The following is a 17353-nucleotide window of genomic DNA, read 5'->3' as shown; positions in this document are numbered from 1 at the left end:
GCTCATTGTACCTTGTTTTAAGTCAAATTTTAGTAGGATTTTACAAATTATGCCCGGGAACTAAATTAAACTTAAGTCCAGTACTTTAATGGTCAGCTCTGCTTCCTTTGTTTAAATATTGGTCTTCCTTTTCCTTCTCCACCTCCTCTTCCTCCTTCCTAAAAAAGGGCAGTAAGGAGATACTGGAGTATTATTGACCCAAAACTAGCTTTTACCTTATTGTTAAAGGGCAAAGACTTCTCATTTGCAAGTAAGTCATTCCCTCCTTTAGTGGGACACAGGAGCCATGTTTCTAATTCTAGTACTTGGGAGATAGAAGTAGAAAGATCGCAAGTTTGAGGTTAGCTTCAACTATGTGCGAAGACACTGCCTCAAAAGAACATTCTTTTTCTGTAGCTCCCTTAGGATAATTTAGTTCCATTTTTAAAAACTAATTGGGCTTATACCATAGATTTTTATATTTTAAAAAAACACCCAATTTTTTCTTAGATTTATTTATTGTATGTATGTGAATACACTATCACTGTCTTCGGACACACCAGAAGAAGGTATCGGATCCCATTACAGATGGTTTGTGAGTTACCATGTGGGTGCTGGGAATTGAACTCAGGACCTCTGGGAGAGCAGTCAGTGCTATTAACCTCTGAGCCATGTCTACGTGAGCCACATCACATAGATCTTTAAATACTTGTATTATCATATTACAATTTTAAGATTAACCAGGAGAGTTTGTATTCCAGAATCTGGGAGGCAGAGACAGGTGCATCTCTAAGATCGAGCCCACCCTGGTCTACAGAACACGTTCTAGTATGGCAAGGGATATTATATAACAGAGAACCCTGTTTTGAAAACAAACCAAGGGTGAAGGATGCTTGTATTAGTTCTAGCTGTTCAGGGAATCCTCCTGACTCTGCTTGTAAGCTGCACACCTACCAGGAAAACTTCTCAAACTACTCCTGACAGTGGTGACCGGGCAAGGAACTCTACAGTGTCTATACAATAGCTCTGCAGTGACAGGACCTCACCTGTGTGCTTACACAACTACCATGAAATTGACTGATGTGAGTGGAAAACAAAGTCACTGAGATAAATGCTACATTTATCAACTAATAGGCAGATACGTTTATTTTCATCTTGGAAGCTTGCATACTTAAAAAATGTTTTGTAAAAGTTTAAGATCATACAAAGTTTATAAATATTGTAAACAGACACAGTAAATCATCAAGTATGTGTGTTGCAACTAATGCGCAGTAGTCATGACTGCAGTCTGTGATGCCGAGCCCCGAGCCACAGGTCACTCTTGCCTGGTAAAGGAGCTGCTCATGTCAACACTCCAGGCTCAGCACCGGGACGTGTTCCCTCCATCACCTGGAACCACGCTCTTAACCAGGGAAGAAAAGCACTCTGAACCACAGACACTGGTCCACAGATTCAGAGTACAGGGCGGCAATGCACGGCTTCTTGAAGCTTGCTGCAGACCCAACTTGATTCCATACCTGTGTTGAGGCTTGATAAGCCACACTTCTTACACGGTTAAAAGTGATGTTGATAACCCAGAGTACCAAGCTGTAGCTTGCTAATTAACTTTGTAACCTAGGTTAGCAGACCTCAATTTTAGATACTAGTTTTTCATGTAATTTTCAGCCAATCCCACTTGGTTGCCTGTACTGTTGGGGGGTGTGGGGGGTGTTAAAAATCAGCAATAAAAGCAAAAGGTAGTCAGTTGAATTTAAATTTGAATACTGCAACTGAACACTCAATCTGCATAGGAATTAAGTAATTCTGAAACGTCTCTATGGTCAAGTATTTTAAAACTAAGGTGCATCTAGGGCTGGGCACGCCTTTAATCCCAGCACTGAGGAGGCAGAGTCAGGAAACTCTCAATTGAGGCCAGCCTGATCTACAGAACAAATTCCATCCAGGCCAGCCAACACTACGTAGAGAAACACTGTCTCACACTAACCAACCAACCAACAAGAGGTGTACCTATTGAGAGGACAGACCTGTAGGAAAGAAATGCTGAGGACTAAAGGAGAAAAGGCTCCAGGAAGAAAGGAGGTGGACGGTTTGCTGGATCTCTTTGCCCCTCTCTTCAATGTAGTCATACTAACCACTTCTCTGCTTTCAAGAAGCCCGAAATGCTGACCTTTGACACCATAGTGGAATGCAGTGTCCCCGGGGGTGGCGGTAGAGAATAATCCTGTCCTGCTACTCACAAGTATTTCCATACCACTGTCAATCAGACATTTACATGAACCTAAACCTAAACCACTAACCCAGAGTGGTAATTTGTAATGGAGCCCAAGGAAATTCTTGTAATTCAAAGTTTCCAATGGAGACAGGCCCAATGCCTCAGTAAGAGTCCTCCTAAGGATCCACTGTCATGGTGGGTGATGTCACCACATCCCAAGCACAGCCTTGTCCCCCTCTGGCCATTTTCACCCCTTCAGACCGTCCACTTCACATTAGGCAGAGAAGTTCTCCTCGCAGGACTCAAGGCTGAAATGCTTCTAAAGAGAGAGCAGGACAGCAGACCCAGACACTTCCTTCATGCGTGGCTATAATGACAGGCCTTGCTACTATTTCACATCAGTTTTAATGGGAATAAAAGAAAGTAAAAACTGTTCAGTAGTGGTTACATCCTTGCTGTGAGGACAGAGTAACTGTAGGACCCCCAGGTGCAGCCCACACCCCTGGTTTGAACAAATCAGCTTTAGACAAAGTCACTATTCCCATTAAAGAAGCATCAAGAACTAGCACTGAGGAAGAGGATGAAAAGGTCTCTAACTCCTGGATGCCAGGAAGCAGCTACTGAGAGCTGCAGACAGACAGACAGCCTGGTGAGGAGCTGCAGGACCCACCCTCAGGGGCCACAAAGCAGGTTCCATTGTTTCTAAAGGAATTCATCATTTAACCCGAACAACTCAGTCTTTACTCCAAACTAAAGCTAAGTCAATCACAACACTTCCAACGGTGCAAGCCCTGAGACAGGTCATTACCACAATCTCCGCAAGGCATAGGTACTGAGAGTCAGTCATTTTTACTGAGGTCGGCTCATAAAAGTAACACTTCCCATCTTCCAAGTCCGCGTCCTCCTACAGTGCCTCTGTTGTTAGGATTCTTCACTGCTCTGGTGGAGAAACTGCTTCGAAAAATTTTCCAGCTCACGTTCAAGTTGAACAGCTTTATTTCTAATTAAAAGACAACAAATAAACACCAACCAAATTATGCTAATAGTCTTTGAGGAGAGTACATTCTACCCAAATGTGGAAGCAGCCCTTAAGCAGCTGCGGCCACCCACCCTCAATGAAACTCACACAGCTGCTGCCGTGTGTGGTCCTGCCGTGCTCACAGTGAACATGACCTCAAGGTCAAGAGCCATGGACTCCAATATTGAAACAGCCTAGCATATGGCTTAAACGGAAGTCACAGCTTGGATCCCAATCATAACTGTCTTAGAAACTACCTTTAAGTAATGTGTAAAGTATAAAGTTCATCAGACTTGATGAAGTCAAACCGCCTCTGAGAGGAAGCCCTGACTAAACAGCCAGCCACACATCCATGTAGCATATTTTCAAACAGTGAGTGCTGTGCTGTGCTGTGCTGTGCTGTGCTGTGCTGTGCTGTGCTGTGCTGTGGCTGTGGCTGTGGCTGTGGCTGTGGCTGTGCTGGGCTGTGCTGTGCTGTGCTGTGCTGTGCTGTGCTGGGCTGGGCTGGGCTGGGCTGGGCTGGGCTGGGCTGTGCTGGGCTGTACTGCACACTCGGGAAGGCTCTATCATTAACATGAGTAGCATGCAGGCACAAACACCTTCATTTCACTAATGACATATGCCCCAAAATTCAGGACATGAGGCCAGTCTGCAAACTGCATAGTGCCAAAGCTACTCTCTGGTGTGGAGCTATACGCAGTGTGTGCCCCGGTCAGCAGCACTGCTCAGATGGTGTTAATAATATGTCATAACATGAGGCAGGGGCTCATGGTTAAGAACGTGAGGATAAGCACCACCCCTGTATCCCAGAGGATCCATAGCCATCACAACAGACCAGGGTTCTTTTTATCCCGACACCTGCACTTTCACTGCTTCAAATGCAAATGTCTCAGGCCTGGAAAAAACAGGTTAGTTCAGGGTATTGTTTGTTTGAGCCAGGTCTTGAGGTCTAGGCTGACCTCAAACTTGCTATGTCCCTGAGGATGACTTTGAACCTGCTCCTACTAGATACCTCATTAGCATGGAGAACTCTGAGTTCTGTGCTGAGTCTTGTTCTTTATGTGGGGAGTGGCAGTCACATGTTCCAGGCCAGGAATCTGGTTGGGAGTAGGTCAAACACCTACCATCCCCAGGTGGGTGCTGGGGTTTCTGAAGCCACTCAACCTTACCAAGGTTCCTGGTGCCGTCCACTGACCCACAACCCTGAACTTGCTGTGTTCCTGAGGAGACTTTGAACCTACTCCTGTCTCCTAGGTGCTGGGCACCCAGGTGCAGCCACAATGCCCCACTGTCATTTTTACTGAACTTCTGTTCTAAAAGAGAACTGTCCTAGCCTAACAGATAGTAAAAGTCCTATAAAACTCTTTTTCATTCAGATGAACTCTCCTGAAGCAACTGGCTTTCACTCAAGTTCCAAAGTATAGGGAATTAAACATGGACTCTCGTCCTATAATGTCCATATTAGGAAGACTTTGCTAATAAAACTCAAATTTTATTTAGTTTTTTTCAAGATATATTTTATTTACCATATTTTGAAGTGTCATAAAAAATTTTATTCAAGCCTTTCTGTGCTGACTAAAGCCATACTCTCTGGAAACTGGAGTTACAAGTGGCTGCTGGGCACCCTTTGCTATACAGAGGTTTTTCAGTTTTATGAGGTCCATGTGGGTTCTGGGAGCCACCAAACCCAAGGAGGTCCTCTGCAAAAGCAGCAAGTGCTCTTAAAAGCTGAGACACATCTCCAGCTGCAAACATGGAAGTTCTTAATCGAAAGCAACACAGAAAGTTAATTTAAGTTATATATACAAAGCCATTAGTGACTTCATATAACTGCATTTTGAATGTTATGTTATGATGGTGAAAAGGCTGATCTTAAGCCAGGCAATGGTGGTACACATCTTTAGTCCCAGTACTTGGGAATCACGGGCAAGCAGATCTGAGTGCGAGGCTAGCCTGGTCTACAGAGTGAGTTCCAGGATGGCCAGGACTCCACAGAGAAATCTTGTCTCTAAACAACAACAAAAACCAACAAAAGGTTTATTACCTTAAGAGCTTTGAATTGTTTTGTATTTTCTCCAGTTGGTCAATCTCTTTGGATAATCTAGCAATTTCTTCTTCCAGATGTTTCTGAGTAACATCAACTTGTTGGCACAGTCGAGCAAAAGTGGTGGCCATTTCTCTAAAAGAAAAAAAAATATGAATGTTTCCTAAAACATATTAAAGAGAAAATTTTTGTTTTGTTTGTTTTTTGAGACAGGATTTCTCTGTATGGCCCCAACTGTCCTGGAACTCGGACCAGGCTGGCCTCAGCTCAGAGATCTCTGGAGTGCTGGGACTAAAGGCATGGGCCACTATGCCCAGCTAAAGAGAAAATCTTAACAGCTAAGCCATAAAGACAGTATGGCACTTGTAAACTGATGGTAACTACAGACTCCTTTACTCTGCTTCAAGACAACATGCTCACAAGGCTGTGCTACTGCTACCAAAGGGCGTGCATACAAACAGGATGTGGCCACTCGGGAGACAAAGTGTTAAGACTGCCAGGATAAATGAGGCAGCACCCTACAGGACAGAAGTGCAGGAGAGGACTTCTGGAACAGAGCTCCTTCAGCTCAGGAATTATGACCAACAAATGACAAATGGAACCTCATAAACTGAAAAGCTTCTACAAAGCAAAGGACACGATCAGTTGAATGAAGAGACCCCTAGAGTGGGGCAGAGTTTTTGACAGCTGTGAATCTGACAGAGGACTAACATCCAGAACTTAGAAAGAACTAAAGAAGACAAAGATTCTTAAAAACAAAATGCCCAATTAAAAAACAGGCTTTGGATCTGAACACAGTCCTCTCAAAAGAAGAAAAACGGATAAGAAATATCTCAAAAAATATTCTGTATTCTTAGCAATCAAAACAACGTTGGGGTTTCATCTTAAGCCATAGGTGACATGTTAAAGCCTAGGTAACTACTACCTGTGTAGCCTACCATTTTGTGCTGTTACTTATACCATAAGGAAACTTTCTCATATACTGTTAGTGCTGTTGCTATGATGTTCTATGCTTTAGTGTTCTTGGGAAACCAATCAAATCACAACAGCAGTCGGTCAGAACTGCTTTGTCTAGTGAGCCACAAGAAGCGTGGGCCTGAACCAATCACTCAGCAGCACTGCCTGCACTTGTGTGTGAGCTTTTATGATTTCTTACCTTTATAAGCTGCCCCTGGGATGGACCCCAACATAAGGAAGACACCTGCACCAATATAAGAAGCTATTTTGGAATAAGACTTCCATTTTGAGTACAGGGTCGAGTAAAGTTTAAGTTCCCAAGACCTTCTTGGGAAATGACATTCTGCTTAGCAGAAAGAGACGAGTGCATGGGTAACCTGGTTGGCAACTTAAGTCATGAATGTTAGACAAGTCCCTGCCACAGTAGAATACCCCAATCAATAGAAACAGGATAAATGTATAACAGACACGTTCCTAAGGAAATCTCCTATCCCTAAATCCTGATTGGTACAGATATTTGTGGACTTTAGGCTTAAAAACACTATAGGATCTTAATTCAATGTCACACTCAGCTCCCTGTTTTGTCTGTAGCCCTGATTGATCAGTCTTGGGTGTGGCATTCAATAAATAATGCCTATTTGATAGAGATCGCTGTTTAAATGGTTTGTGTGGTAATTCCCAGACCTCAACAATCTTACCTCAGTCACAATAGTTGTGATTAAGAAAACAACTAAAAATAAATGCTGGTGAGGATGTGGTAAAAGATCATCTCATCTGTTATTGGTAGGATTGCAAACTGGTGCAGCCAGCATAGAACTCAGTGTGGAGAACTCACAAAAGCTAAAAGCAGATCTACCTACTATGTGACCCACGTGTCCCGCTGCTCAGCAAATGTGCACCGGACTCCCCCTCCCCCTCCAGACACTTGCTTAGCCATTGCGTTCTTTAGCACTCTATTCACACAGTGAGAAGTGAAACACCTGCATGTCCTTCGGCGGATGAAGACATAAAAATGTAGTACACATACACTAAGGAATACTGTTCTGCTGAAAAAAGTGGAATCATGAACTCTTAAGGTAAACAGATGGAACTAGAAAAGATCACATTGGGTTGGGGATTTAGCTCAGTGGTAGAGTGCTTGCCTAGCAAGCGCAAGGCCCTGGGTTCGGTCCCCAGCTCCGGAAAAAAAAAAAAGAAAAAGAAAAAGAAAAGATCACATTGAGGAAGGAAACCACACCCAGAAAGACAAACACCATGCATTCTTTCTGTGTCTGTTTTTCAGTCAGAACCCCCACCTCAGTCAGTCCCCTCCCTCCCTCCCTCTCTACCCCCCATTTTGTTTGTTTGTTTGTTTGTTTGTTTTGAGACAGGATTTCTCTGTGTAGCCCTGGCTATCTTGGAACTCATTCTATAGACAAGACTAGCCTCAAACTCAGAGATCTGATTAATAAAGGCGTGTGCTACCACCTCCCAGCTACATGTTATCTCTTATTTATAGATCCTAGTTCTGAATCCTTCACACACACACACACACACACACACACACACACACACACACACACACACACACACACACTTTAAATGATGTTTCACCACTTGGGGTGGTAATATTCCCCACAAGAGTCAGAGTGCTTAGCAAAAATCGCAGTGCCATGCATGGAAAACCTCCCCATTGTGGACTTGGTTTAAAGCTTGCATTACAACTTCCCAAAGGTGCACAAGAACTCTGCGTGTGAGGTGCCAAGGGTCCCTGTCCCCAGCTGGCTCTGATTGGCAGATGAACTTACCAGCGGCCAATGGCTGGGCAGGGAGACAGAGGCGGGACTTTATATTTCCGGGGTAAGGGACCACAGGGAAGATGGGTTCACAGCTGCCATGCAGGTTAGTAGGAAGATTCAGGCCTGAGAAGTGCAGGACAGCGAAACAGCCAACGTGTTAGAGTCAGGGATCGAGGCGCAGAGAGCTACAGCCTGGGGTGGCCAGGGTAGAATATAGGTTTACTAAGTAATAATTCAGGAATATCAGAAGGGAGCGTGTGCTAGCCATGCGGAGGTTTGAGCTGCTTGAGGCATATTAAAAAATAAAGCTGTGTGTACGTGTCTTTCATTCAAAACTCTACAACATTAGGGTGGTATCGAGGACTTCATGCTGCCACCAGGCAAGCAGAGTGGATTAATCTACTACAACACCTCCCCTTGAGTTGCTAGGTAGGGGAAGTCCAAGAGATTTCTCAAAACCACACAGGCTAGTACCACTGCCCTTGGTTGCTTCCCAGAACTTGAAGGTAAAACCATATTGATGAAGATGGCACACATCAGACATAAGACTTGGTGAAACTGTCTAGAACCAACATGCAAGACGCACAGGCTCTAATGGTATCCAAAGGAGCCATGCACATGCCAAGGGAGCAAGGCAATCAACTGTCCTCTATGGTTGGAAAGCCTAAGGGCCACAATAGTGACCATCAAGATATCCTCAATGGTGCAACTTCTCCTTTTTTTCACCTGGTGTCCCAAACAGTTTTACTAGTTAATTCCTGTCTCCTGTCTAAATAATTCTATATACTACACCACTAAAAGTGATTGGTTTCAGAGCCAACTCCTGAAAACTCCCAGTCATCCAGATTCTAAGCTGTTCATATAGATGGCCCTGTCTTAGGAACCAAATCCCTTGAATCCACACTGGAATGTCTTCTTCATATTCTTGAGCACACTGCTGTTCTCCCAGCTGCTTATTGTGCATGTTCAAACCTCGTGTGCTAGCTGCTCCCGTGAGGCCTTTACTGAGGACTGTTCTCTGTGGGGTCCTGCCTGTCCCCACTTTCCCTTCCCTTACGTGTAATCTGCTTTGTCCTCTTTGGGCTAAGAGCCTCTAGGGCCGTTTAACTCTGCTTCAAATACATTTAAATGCATAATACTGCACCTTGGCTTAAAGGGAATTCAATAAATTTTTTGTAAATATTTAATTGTTACAAAAGTAGAACCTGGGGGTTTGGAGAGATGGCTCTGTGGTTAACACTACTTGTTGCTCTTACAGAGGACCTGGGTTTGGTTCCTGGCATCCACATGGTAGCTCACAGCCATGTACCTCCAATTCCAGGGGATCTGATGTGCTCTTTTGACCTTCAAGGACACTAGGCACACATGTGGTGCACAGAAATGTAAAAACACAGTCCTAGAACGGAGTCATATGAGGAGAATTCTGAGTTCTTGTGAGAAAACTCCAAGGAAACAAGACAAAAAACTATGACCTCAGTTTCTTGTTCTTAACAACTGGCTAGTGTTATTTGTTTATATGCCTCAGTGGAAAACACATTTTTGCCATGGGCAGCTTGTTCACCACGTGTAACTTGCCCTCATGACTGTACACTTTACTCGTGAGACTCTTCTTAACCTCAGAGTACAGAGTGTCAGATGCTCTGAAGAAGGCTGGCTATTGTGTGAGATGTTAATTCACCTCGTTTACTGGCTCCACTCTGCCAGGTCCCACCACTTCTAGAACAGTAAACAGACACGTATGCACTCAAATCAATAAGATAAATCTGAAAAACAAAATATTTTTATGGCAGATATGGGAGCCTTTACCTTTAATCCCAGCACTCAAGAAGCAGAGGCAGGAAGATCTCTGAAGTCAAGATCAGCTGGAGCTACACAGTGAGATATTACTCAACAACTTAAAAAAAAAAAAAAAGAGGAGAAACTGGGTGGACCTAGATCTCTAAGAAAGGTCTCTTGAAATCTAAAAGCCAGTACAGTTAATACTCTTAAAGTTTGGGCTATGGTAGTAAAAAGAACATTCTATTCATCATAAAACCATCAGGAAAAGTGGACTCAGCGGGCTGAGGCACAAGACTACCATGAGTTAGAGGCCAGCCTGGGCTACAATGAGACACTGCCTTAATGAAACAAAACCATCAGGTATCTGTCCACAATTGAGCCCCTTAATAAATTCTAAATCTTCATGATGAAGGAACCACAAGTAACCTAAAAGGGTCAAAACTCAGGCCTGCTGAAGAAGTATTTGTTAAAAGCCCTTGTGCCTTCTAAAGGGCTCCAATACACCAAATTCCAAATGTTCAAACTTAATCTACCAGGGAACATGAGGGGTGCAGAGAAGCAGAAGCAGGTGAGCTCTTCCTGCCGTGGTGGCTTTATATGCTGTCCATGGCCTGGAGCGAGCCTGCTGTCAGATGAATGGCACTTACTGCTGGACTTGGTGGCTGCAGTTTGCACTTGTGAACTTCACAATCATCTGCAGTTTTTCAGTTGCATAGTTTACAAACTGCTGCTTAAACGCTCTCTCTTTCGCACGAGTAGTCCAAGTCAGTCTTTCATAAAGGTACAAAGCTCCATACATACTTAAGGTGACAGAGATGAGTTTCCAGCCCACTGTTTTCCAAATCTGAAAGATAAAAGTCGCCGCCCACCATGAGGAGAAAACATACTGTGAGGGTACAACCATGAAAGGCACTGTGACCACTGGTTCATCTTCTAGAAGTGGATATACCTTCCTCACAAAGGAATCTTGTGGAAAAATGTACAACTCTCAGGATGGGCTTTCATAGCTTGCCACATCTGATAGGCTGAATCAAGCACCCTCTTGCCCTTTATAAAGATTTTAAGTGTTCTGCCTGCATCCATGCATGTGTGCCAGGTGAGTGAGTAATGACCATGGAGGCAAGAGAGAGCTTCAGAACCTCTGGGATTAGAATTACAAATGGCTGGGCTGCCAAGTGGGTTCTGGGAACCAAACAGGGATCCTCTGGAAGACCATCTAGTGTTCTTAGTCATCTCTCCAGCCCTAACTTGATATTCAAAAAAAAATTAGTTTGAATGTTTCAAACATTAAAAGAGCACAGACATACTCTGAGTTCAATCAATCCTGAAGATGACTTACTAAGTCTTTAATATTTAAGACACCTCCCACTGGTTATCTGAGACAGCCACATAGGACATCTTGTTTGGTGTCAAGGATCAAACTCAGCCTCACAAAAGAAAGGCAAACACCCTACCAACTTGGATTATAGCACTGTCTTCCACTGGGCCCTTCTTGTTTTGCCAGTATGTAAGTACCACTTATTTGTGTGCTATGGTGAGAAAATAGGTCTTTTTCTTAAAAGCCAGATAAGGCTAGGGATGTCATTCAGTGTTACCGTGAATTACCTGCCATGTGTAGGACTCTGCGTACTGCCCCAAGGAAAAAACAAGCAGCAAACAAAACCCAACTGGATAGCCGGTAGGACTTTCATCGTAAAATTACAGGTTGAGGTATGGGTAGGAAGGTAGGTGTGTGTGCATGTGCATGCATGTGAGTATGTGCACGTGTCAAGATAAGTTACAGCTGTAAAATTTTAGTCACTACTTTAACCCACTGATTTTTAGATGCTTGATATCTCCTGAGAATACAATCATAACTTTATGAAAGAACTATTTCTTACCACGCCCCCAACAACTATGATGCCCATGGAGGTTCTAGACGTGAGGGATGCCAATCCTGTGATCAGTGTGATCATGAGCTCTTCCTGGGCTGCATTATCTGGTGCTGCTGGGTTAGAAGGAGCAGTAGGAGTTGAAGCTAAAGATCTAGGGACCTGATGGATTTAGGAGAAAAAAACAGAACAGTTAAATTTACAAAGTTGTTTGTTTTTAAAACTAAAGCAGACTATTGGGGGCGGGGGTTGCAGCTAATGAACATAACAAAGGAAGAAAATACAGATATGCTGGGAGTTCTTTTTGGGGAGAGTGGGGGTGGCAGGATGAGAGGGGTAACTTGTCACCTAGGCTAGCCTAGAGCTCAAACTCAGTCTTTCGCCTCAGCTGTCAGACTGCTGAGATTACAAATGTGCACCTTCACACCAATTATTTTTTATAATGTGAACTAATGATATATAAAGAACAAATTTAACATTAAATCAATATGAATTAAAACTTCTTTTAAATTAACTTTCCTTACATTTAAGTGTGTGTGTGTGTGTGTGTGTGTGTGTGTGTGTGTGTGTGTGTGTGTATACATGTATATGCAGTATAACCCAAAGTGCTAAATCCCCTAAAACTGGAGTTTCAACAGGAGAACCAAGTTAGAGTGTGGACTCTTATTGTCATGTCTGATACTCTCCAAGACAGACAAGAAGTCAATATGATAAATAAAACATTTAAAAAATAAAAACTTTTTGCTGGATATGATGACTCCTGCCTGCAATTCTAGCACTCAGGAGGTTGAGGTAGGAGGATTTGTCATAACAAGGCCACTCTGGCTCACACAGGCCAACCTGGGTTATTCTGAGACCATGTTCAAAAAGAACCTACCACCTCAACAAACCAACCTTTTAAATGTCAAAGCACACCAAAGAAGATTAAAAGATAAGCCCCACATCAGAAAAATGTATTTGGATATCACCTACTTATAAAGTAACTTTACATGCAGAAGATAGAAAGAATCCCTAAAACAAACTAGTACAACTAAAATATTTCTCAATAGAACACAAAGGGCTTATTTAACAAGCATAAGAAAACCTGTTCAAAGTCAGTCACGAGGAAAATGTAAAGCGAACCTGCCATGAGATGCCAGTTCACACTTAGCAGGGTAAGATAGCCAACAAAAGGGTGTGTGCTTCTCGTGTACACCGGGAACGTGCAAATAGGAGCAAAACTGTCTAGGACAAAGGGACAGACGGGAAGGCAGACTGAGAGCAGAGTGGGCATTGAGCACTGGGGAAGGGAACCTTTGAGTATAAATGAGTATTGTATATAAAAATTAACTTTAAATGTACATAGTGGATCCCACTCAGATATGAAATACCAGTCTCACTCTCACTGTCTCCATGGACACCAATAGTCCAACTCCTCCTCAAGGGCTACAAGTCTGCAGATTCCTTTGGCAATGTCTTTCTTGCAAAGCCAGCTACCACACTATGGGCCACTTGGAGAAGGAGAAATAGAATGTGTTCTAGTTGTTACAGAACTCAGTCACCCGGAGTGGAGTGCTACAACACTTGTACTTTGAGGACAAACCCTGAAAACATCCTAAGTGGCCTAGGCCCAAACACCTGAGACATCATAGAACACGTTCAGAAAGCAAATCCAAATTAACGAAATTGGTTAGTGGTGAACCCAGAGATAGGAATGGTGACCTGCTATAAATGGGCATGAGGAGTCTTTGGAGAAGAACAAAAATATTTTTTTTTTTAAAAAATAAGTGTATTTTTTAAATTATGTGTACGTACATGGGGAGAGCATGTGCACCTAAGTGCCAGTGCCTACAAAGGCCAGAAGAGGGTATCAGACACCCTGAAGCTAGAGTTACAGACAGCAGTGAAGTCCCCAGTGTGGGTCAGGCTCTGTACAAACAGCATGCACTCTAAATCAATCAGTGAGCCATTTCTCCAGCCTCAACAGAAATGCCTTTCAGCTCGATTGTGCTGATGACTTCTCACCGTTATTACTAATATGCAGCAGTGCGCATGCATGACATGTGAGGGCAGGTATTTTTGGAGGCCAGAAGACCTTGTCAGATCCTCTGGAGCTGGAGTACGTGTGGTTTTAAGACATCCAAGGCGGGCACTGAGAAGTTACTCAGGTCGTCTGCAAGAGCAAGAAGTGCCTTTAACTGCTGCACCATCTGTCCAGCATCTGGGGTGGTCTTACACTCCATAAATCTCCTCAAAAATTATAAAACTAATAAAATTTAAAGCTTATTCTAATTTATTTTTTAAGAAAACACAAATTTCTTAGGTCCTAAAGATGGCACAGAGGGTAAGGCACTTCCTGCAAAGCCACCGGAGTCACACGGTAGAAGCAGAAAACTGACTCCTACACGTCCTCTGACCTGCACGTGGAACCTACGTCACAGGAGCATGCGCGTATATGATAACGGGCAAACAAAACCCAATTCAGAAGAGGCTTTACAAGACAGACACACACACATAAATAGTCAGGTTCAAGTAATCCAGCTTTGTAAGAGAAATCTGCATAAACAACCCAAGAGTTCTAATTGGCAGACTCAAGGTGTATACCTGAAAGATAGGCTCTGACAGCCCAAGCAGCACCCTCTGTGCATTCGTAGAACCCAGGAATCGATGTACAAGGGAAGACCAGCCCAGGGAAAACCGAAACACAATGTCTTCTTGAAAATCCGAACACAGCTTGTGGCAATTGAGATCATAGCTGAGATCAAACTTTTTGCAAGGGATTAATGTATGAAGTTTATTCTGTATACCAGCTGGAAGTAGTGGCTTCAAATTTTCTGGAAAAAAAAGATTATATTTATTTTTAACAAACAGTAGAACATAATATATTATGTAATGTCTTGCCTTCCAAGCAATGCACTCAGATAAAAACAACCCTTGATTAAAGAAAGGGGGGAGGGGAGGAGTTGGGAGAGACGACTCAGTGGCTAAGAGAACTGAACTGACTGCTCTTCCAGAGGTCCTGAGTTCAATTCCCAGCAACCACATGGTGGCTCACAACCATCTGTAATGGGGTCCGATGACCTCTTCTGGTGTCTGAAGACAGCTACAGAGTACACATATAAATAAAAAAAAAAAAAAGTCGCTCTGTGAAGTCATAAAAAAAATGAAAGAAGTGGGGAGAGAGGGAGGCAGAGAAGGGGGGAGGGAGGTAGGCTACACATGACCCTGTAGATGTGAGCATTACCAATGATTTCTTGCTGAGATTGAAGAATGGAGGCATTGACTTCACTGGTGCACCGATCAGCCAAATTTCTTCCCATGCCATCTTCTATGTGCTTATTTAATTCCTGTCAATGACGATTAGAAATGTGCATGTTGTTTTTTCCACAGAAAGTAGGTAGATTTTATAAACTGTCAATATGACTTTTGGGTGGGTGCTGACAACTGAACCAAGAGCTTCACACTTGCTAAGCACATGCTTAACCACTGAGCTCCATCCCCAGTCCCTCTACAATTTCACATGTGAAGAGCGTGCACTTATTACCAGAGCATGGGAGCCGGCCTCATCTGCACACTGACGGCCAAGACTGCACTGAAACGGCCAAGTTCACTAAGCACACCCATAGATAACAGCAAGCAAGCAGCCTCTAAGTGAGCGCTCGGCAACTTGAACTTACACTCTTATACACTTTCAGCACACTGGGGGTAGGATGAAACTCAGAACAAAACTCATCAACCAAAACAGACAGGCGACAAATCTCATCTGTCATTGCACAAGAAACCTGAAAGCATTAAAAAAAACTCAGAGTTAAACATTAAAGTAATTCGCAGCCAGCCAGGCTGCAAAACAAGACATCCCCTCAAATGAACACACAAGATAAAACTTTAAAATCATTACCAAGTACTCAATACAAAGCCAGGGGACACAGACTCAGCTGAGGTGAGAGACAGACAGCACTGCAGTGCTAACACATACTGCGACTTCCAGATATGGTGACAGTGACAGTCCCCTTACCTTGTTTGCCACCTCCTCCGTGACCTCCTTGATCTTCTTCTTAACATCCATTGTTAAAAGGTTCATCTGGTTTCGAATAAAGTCCAGTCTGTCGATTTGGTCTTCCCTCTCTTCCATTGAATAAACCCTATTTTATTATGAAGAGCGATCAATATTCGGGGCATGGTAAAGTCGTAAGGCAATTAATTAAGCAAGGTCATTCATTTATATTTGGAACCATTAATTAGCATAACATACACAAAGAAATCCTGTATTAAAGTCTGAAAGGACTACAATTGCATTTAAATCCTTCAAGTAGCTGGCTCAACATAAATGACCTTGACTCTCCAGAATTATCTGCATCCTACAAAAAAATAAATAAATAAATAAAATAAAATAAAAACAAAACAAACCCACAAGGAAGGCTTGTAAGTCTCCACACAGAAAAACTGAAACAGGAACTCACCAATAAGTCAGTCAGTCAGCAAGTGGAGTAAACAGCAGTGAGAAGCCAAGGCTCCCTCTGTTACCTATGCACTCTAGTTAGTGGGCACAAAGCCGACCATACCACTACCTGACTAGAGGTGGGAGGTCTGTGGACCCCTGCAGGATGGGAAAACTAGGACCTGAGAGCCTTTCAAGAAAACTAGCAGCATTCACCTCCAGGCGTTGTCCTTAAAGCCTATCTTTGTGTGTTATTGTGTGTCACGTGTTATAAAAGATGAAGTAAGTTGAGTAGACTATTCAGGGTGGGAGATGTTCTCAGCAAAAATACACAGTTTCAAAACTTCGATTTTAAGGCCAGTGGCAGAGAGCTTGCAGACAAACACCAGTTTTAGCAAGGCTTAGTGGATGAAGCCTGCAATCCGTGTTTGGGAGGCTGAGGCATGAGGGGTGCCGGGAGTTTTAAGCTAGACTCTATCTCACAAGCACTCTTCAGTCTTATCCTATGTTGACTTCATCTGTGATGTTTTCTATACTTCCTTGAATTGACTAAGCTAGCTATGGTTCCATGAGGCCTGACAGCATTGCAATTGTGATATCCAATAACATCTTCATCTTTGTTCCCAAGTATGTCAAGTTTTATACTAAAAAAAATAAAAAAAAAAAAGACATGTAGCCTAAAACAGCCTGCCCCACACCTGGAAGGGTGTGACGGTTCAGTACCTTCACATCCTATTTCCAAGTTTACAGAAGGGCTGTGAATTCTCAAGGTAAACAGAGCATCACCTGGTTTGGAATTCTTCACATGCTTCTGCTTGAAGACATCTTCCTCTGCCATGAAGACACTCTAAAGCTACTCACACTTTAAAGTCATAATCCATACACAGCCATCCAGGGAAGGTCATACAGTAAATAATCATCTTCCAATGTTCATTAGAAAACACACAAGCAGGCACAAGTAAAATCACAAAACTGGTCTTAGTGCCAAAGTATCCCCCATACCACTGCAAGCCTCATCCCTGAAGGCCTGACACAATGACAGTAACCTGGGGTCATAATAGAGGGGTGCCTACCTCTTCTCTGCTGCTGCCACGTTTACTGAGTCCAGTATGTTTTTCACAGTGTCTAGTATCTGTTTAGCTCTGATAGTGTGCTGTTCAAACTTTGTTTTCACTGCTGACTGCGAGATACACTCCTGCGAGGGGCCCAAGCCATAACACATTACTGCAATTCCATCCCAACACTTTCAGGAATTCAAACACAAAAACTTGCTGATTTAACTTAAACCGAAACACAAA

At 43.2% G+C, this 17353-nt stretch overlaps 1 protein-coding gene across 5 annotated transcripts in view; it reads right to left on the bottom strand.

The window, feature by feature from the left end:
- Positions 1-1094: 1094 nt before the first annotated feature.
- Mfn1 (mitofusin 1) overlaps positions 1095-17353 on the bottom strand; it is a 46239-nt gene continuing 29980 nt past the window's right edge. For 3 of the 5 annotated variants that reach the window (XM_087615662.1, XM_087615660.1, XM_087615665.1), the window contains 9 exons: positions 17129-17250; positions 15633-15759; positions 15295-15399; positions 14862-14964; positions 14222-14451; positions 11648-11800; positions 10415-10611; positions 5254-5388; positions 2578-3191 (listed from right to left, as the gene is read on the bottom strand). In XM_087615662.1, the coding sequence (XP_087471788.1) occupies positions 3113-3191; positions 5254-5388; positions 10415-10611; positions 11648-11800; positions 14222-14451; positions 14862-14964; positions 15295-15399; positions 15633-15759; positions 17129-17250 (1251 nt within the window). In that variant the 3' untranslated portion in view covers positions 2578-3112. Of the gene's footprint in view, positions 3192-5253; positions 5389-10414; positions 10612-11647; positions 11801-14221; positions 14452-14861; positions 14965-15294; positions 15400-15632; positions 15760-16077; positions 17251-17353 lie in introns of all 5 variants that reach the window. The other 2 variants (NM_138976.2, XM_087615668.1) reach the window with 2 other exon arrangements.

The sequence above is a fragment of the Rattus norvegicus genome, chromosome 2 (assembly GCF_021556685.1).
Source record: "Rattus norvegicus strain SHRSP/BbbUtx chromosome 2, alternate assembly SHRSP_T2T, whole genome shotgun sequence".
In the NCBI taxonomy this organism is placed as follows: domain Eukaryota; kingdom Metazoa; phylum Chordata; class Mammalia; order Rodentia; family Muridae; genus Rattus; species Rattus norvegicus.
Note: the sequence above shows the minus strand (reverse complement) of the source record. Positions and strands in the feature narration are given on the sequence as shown.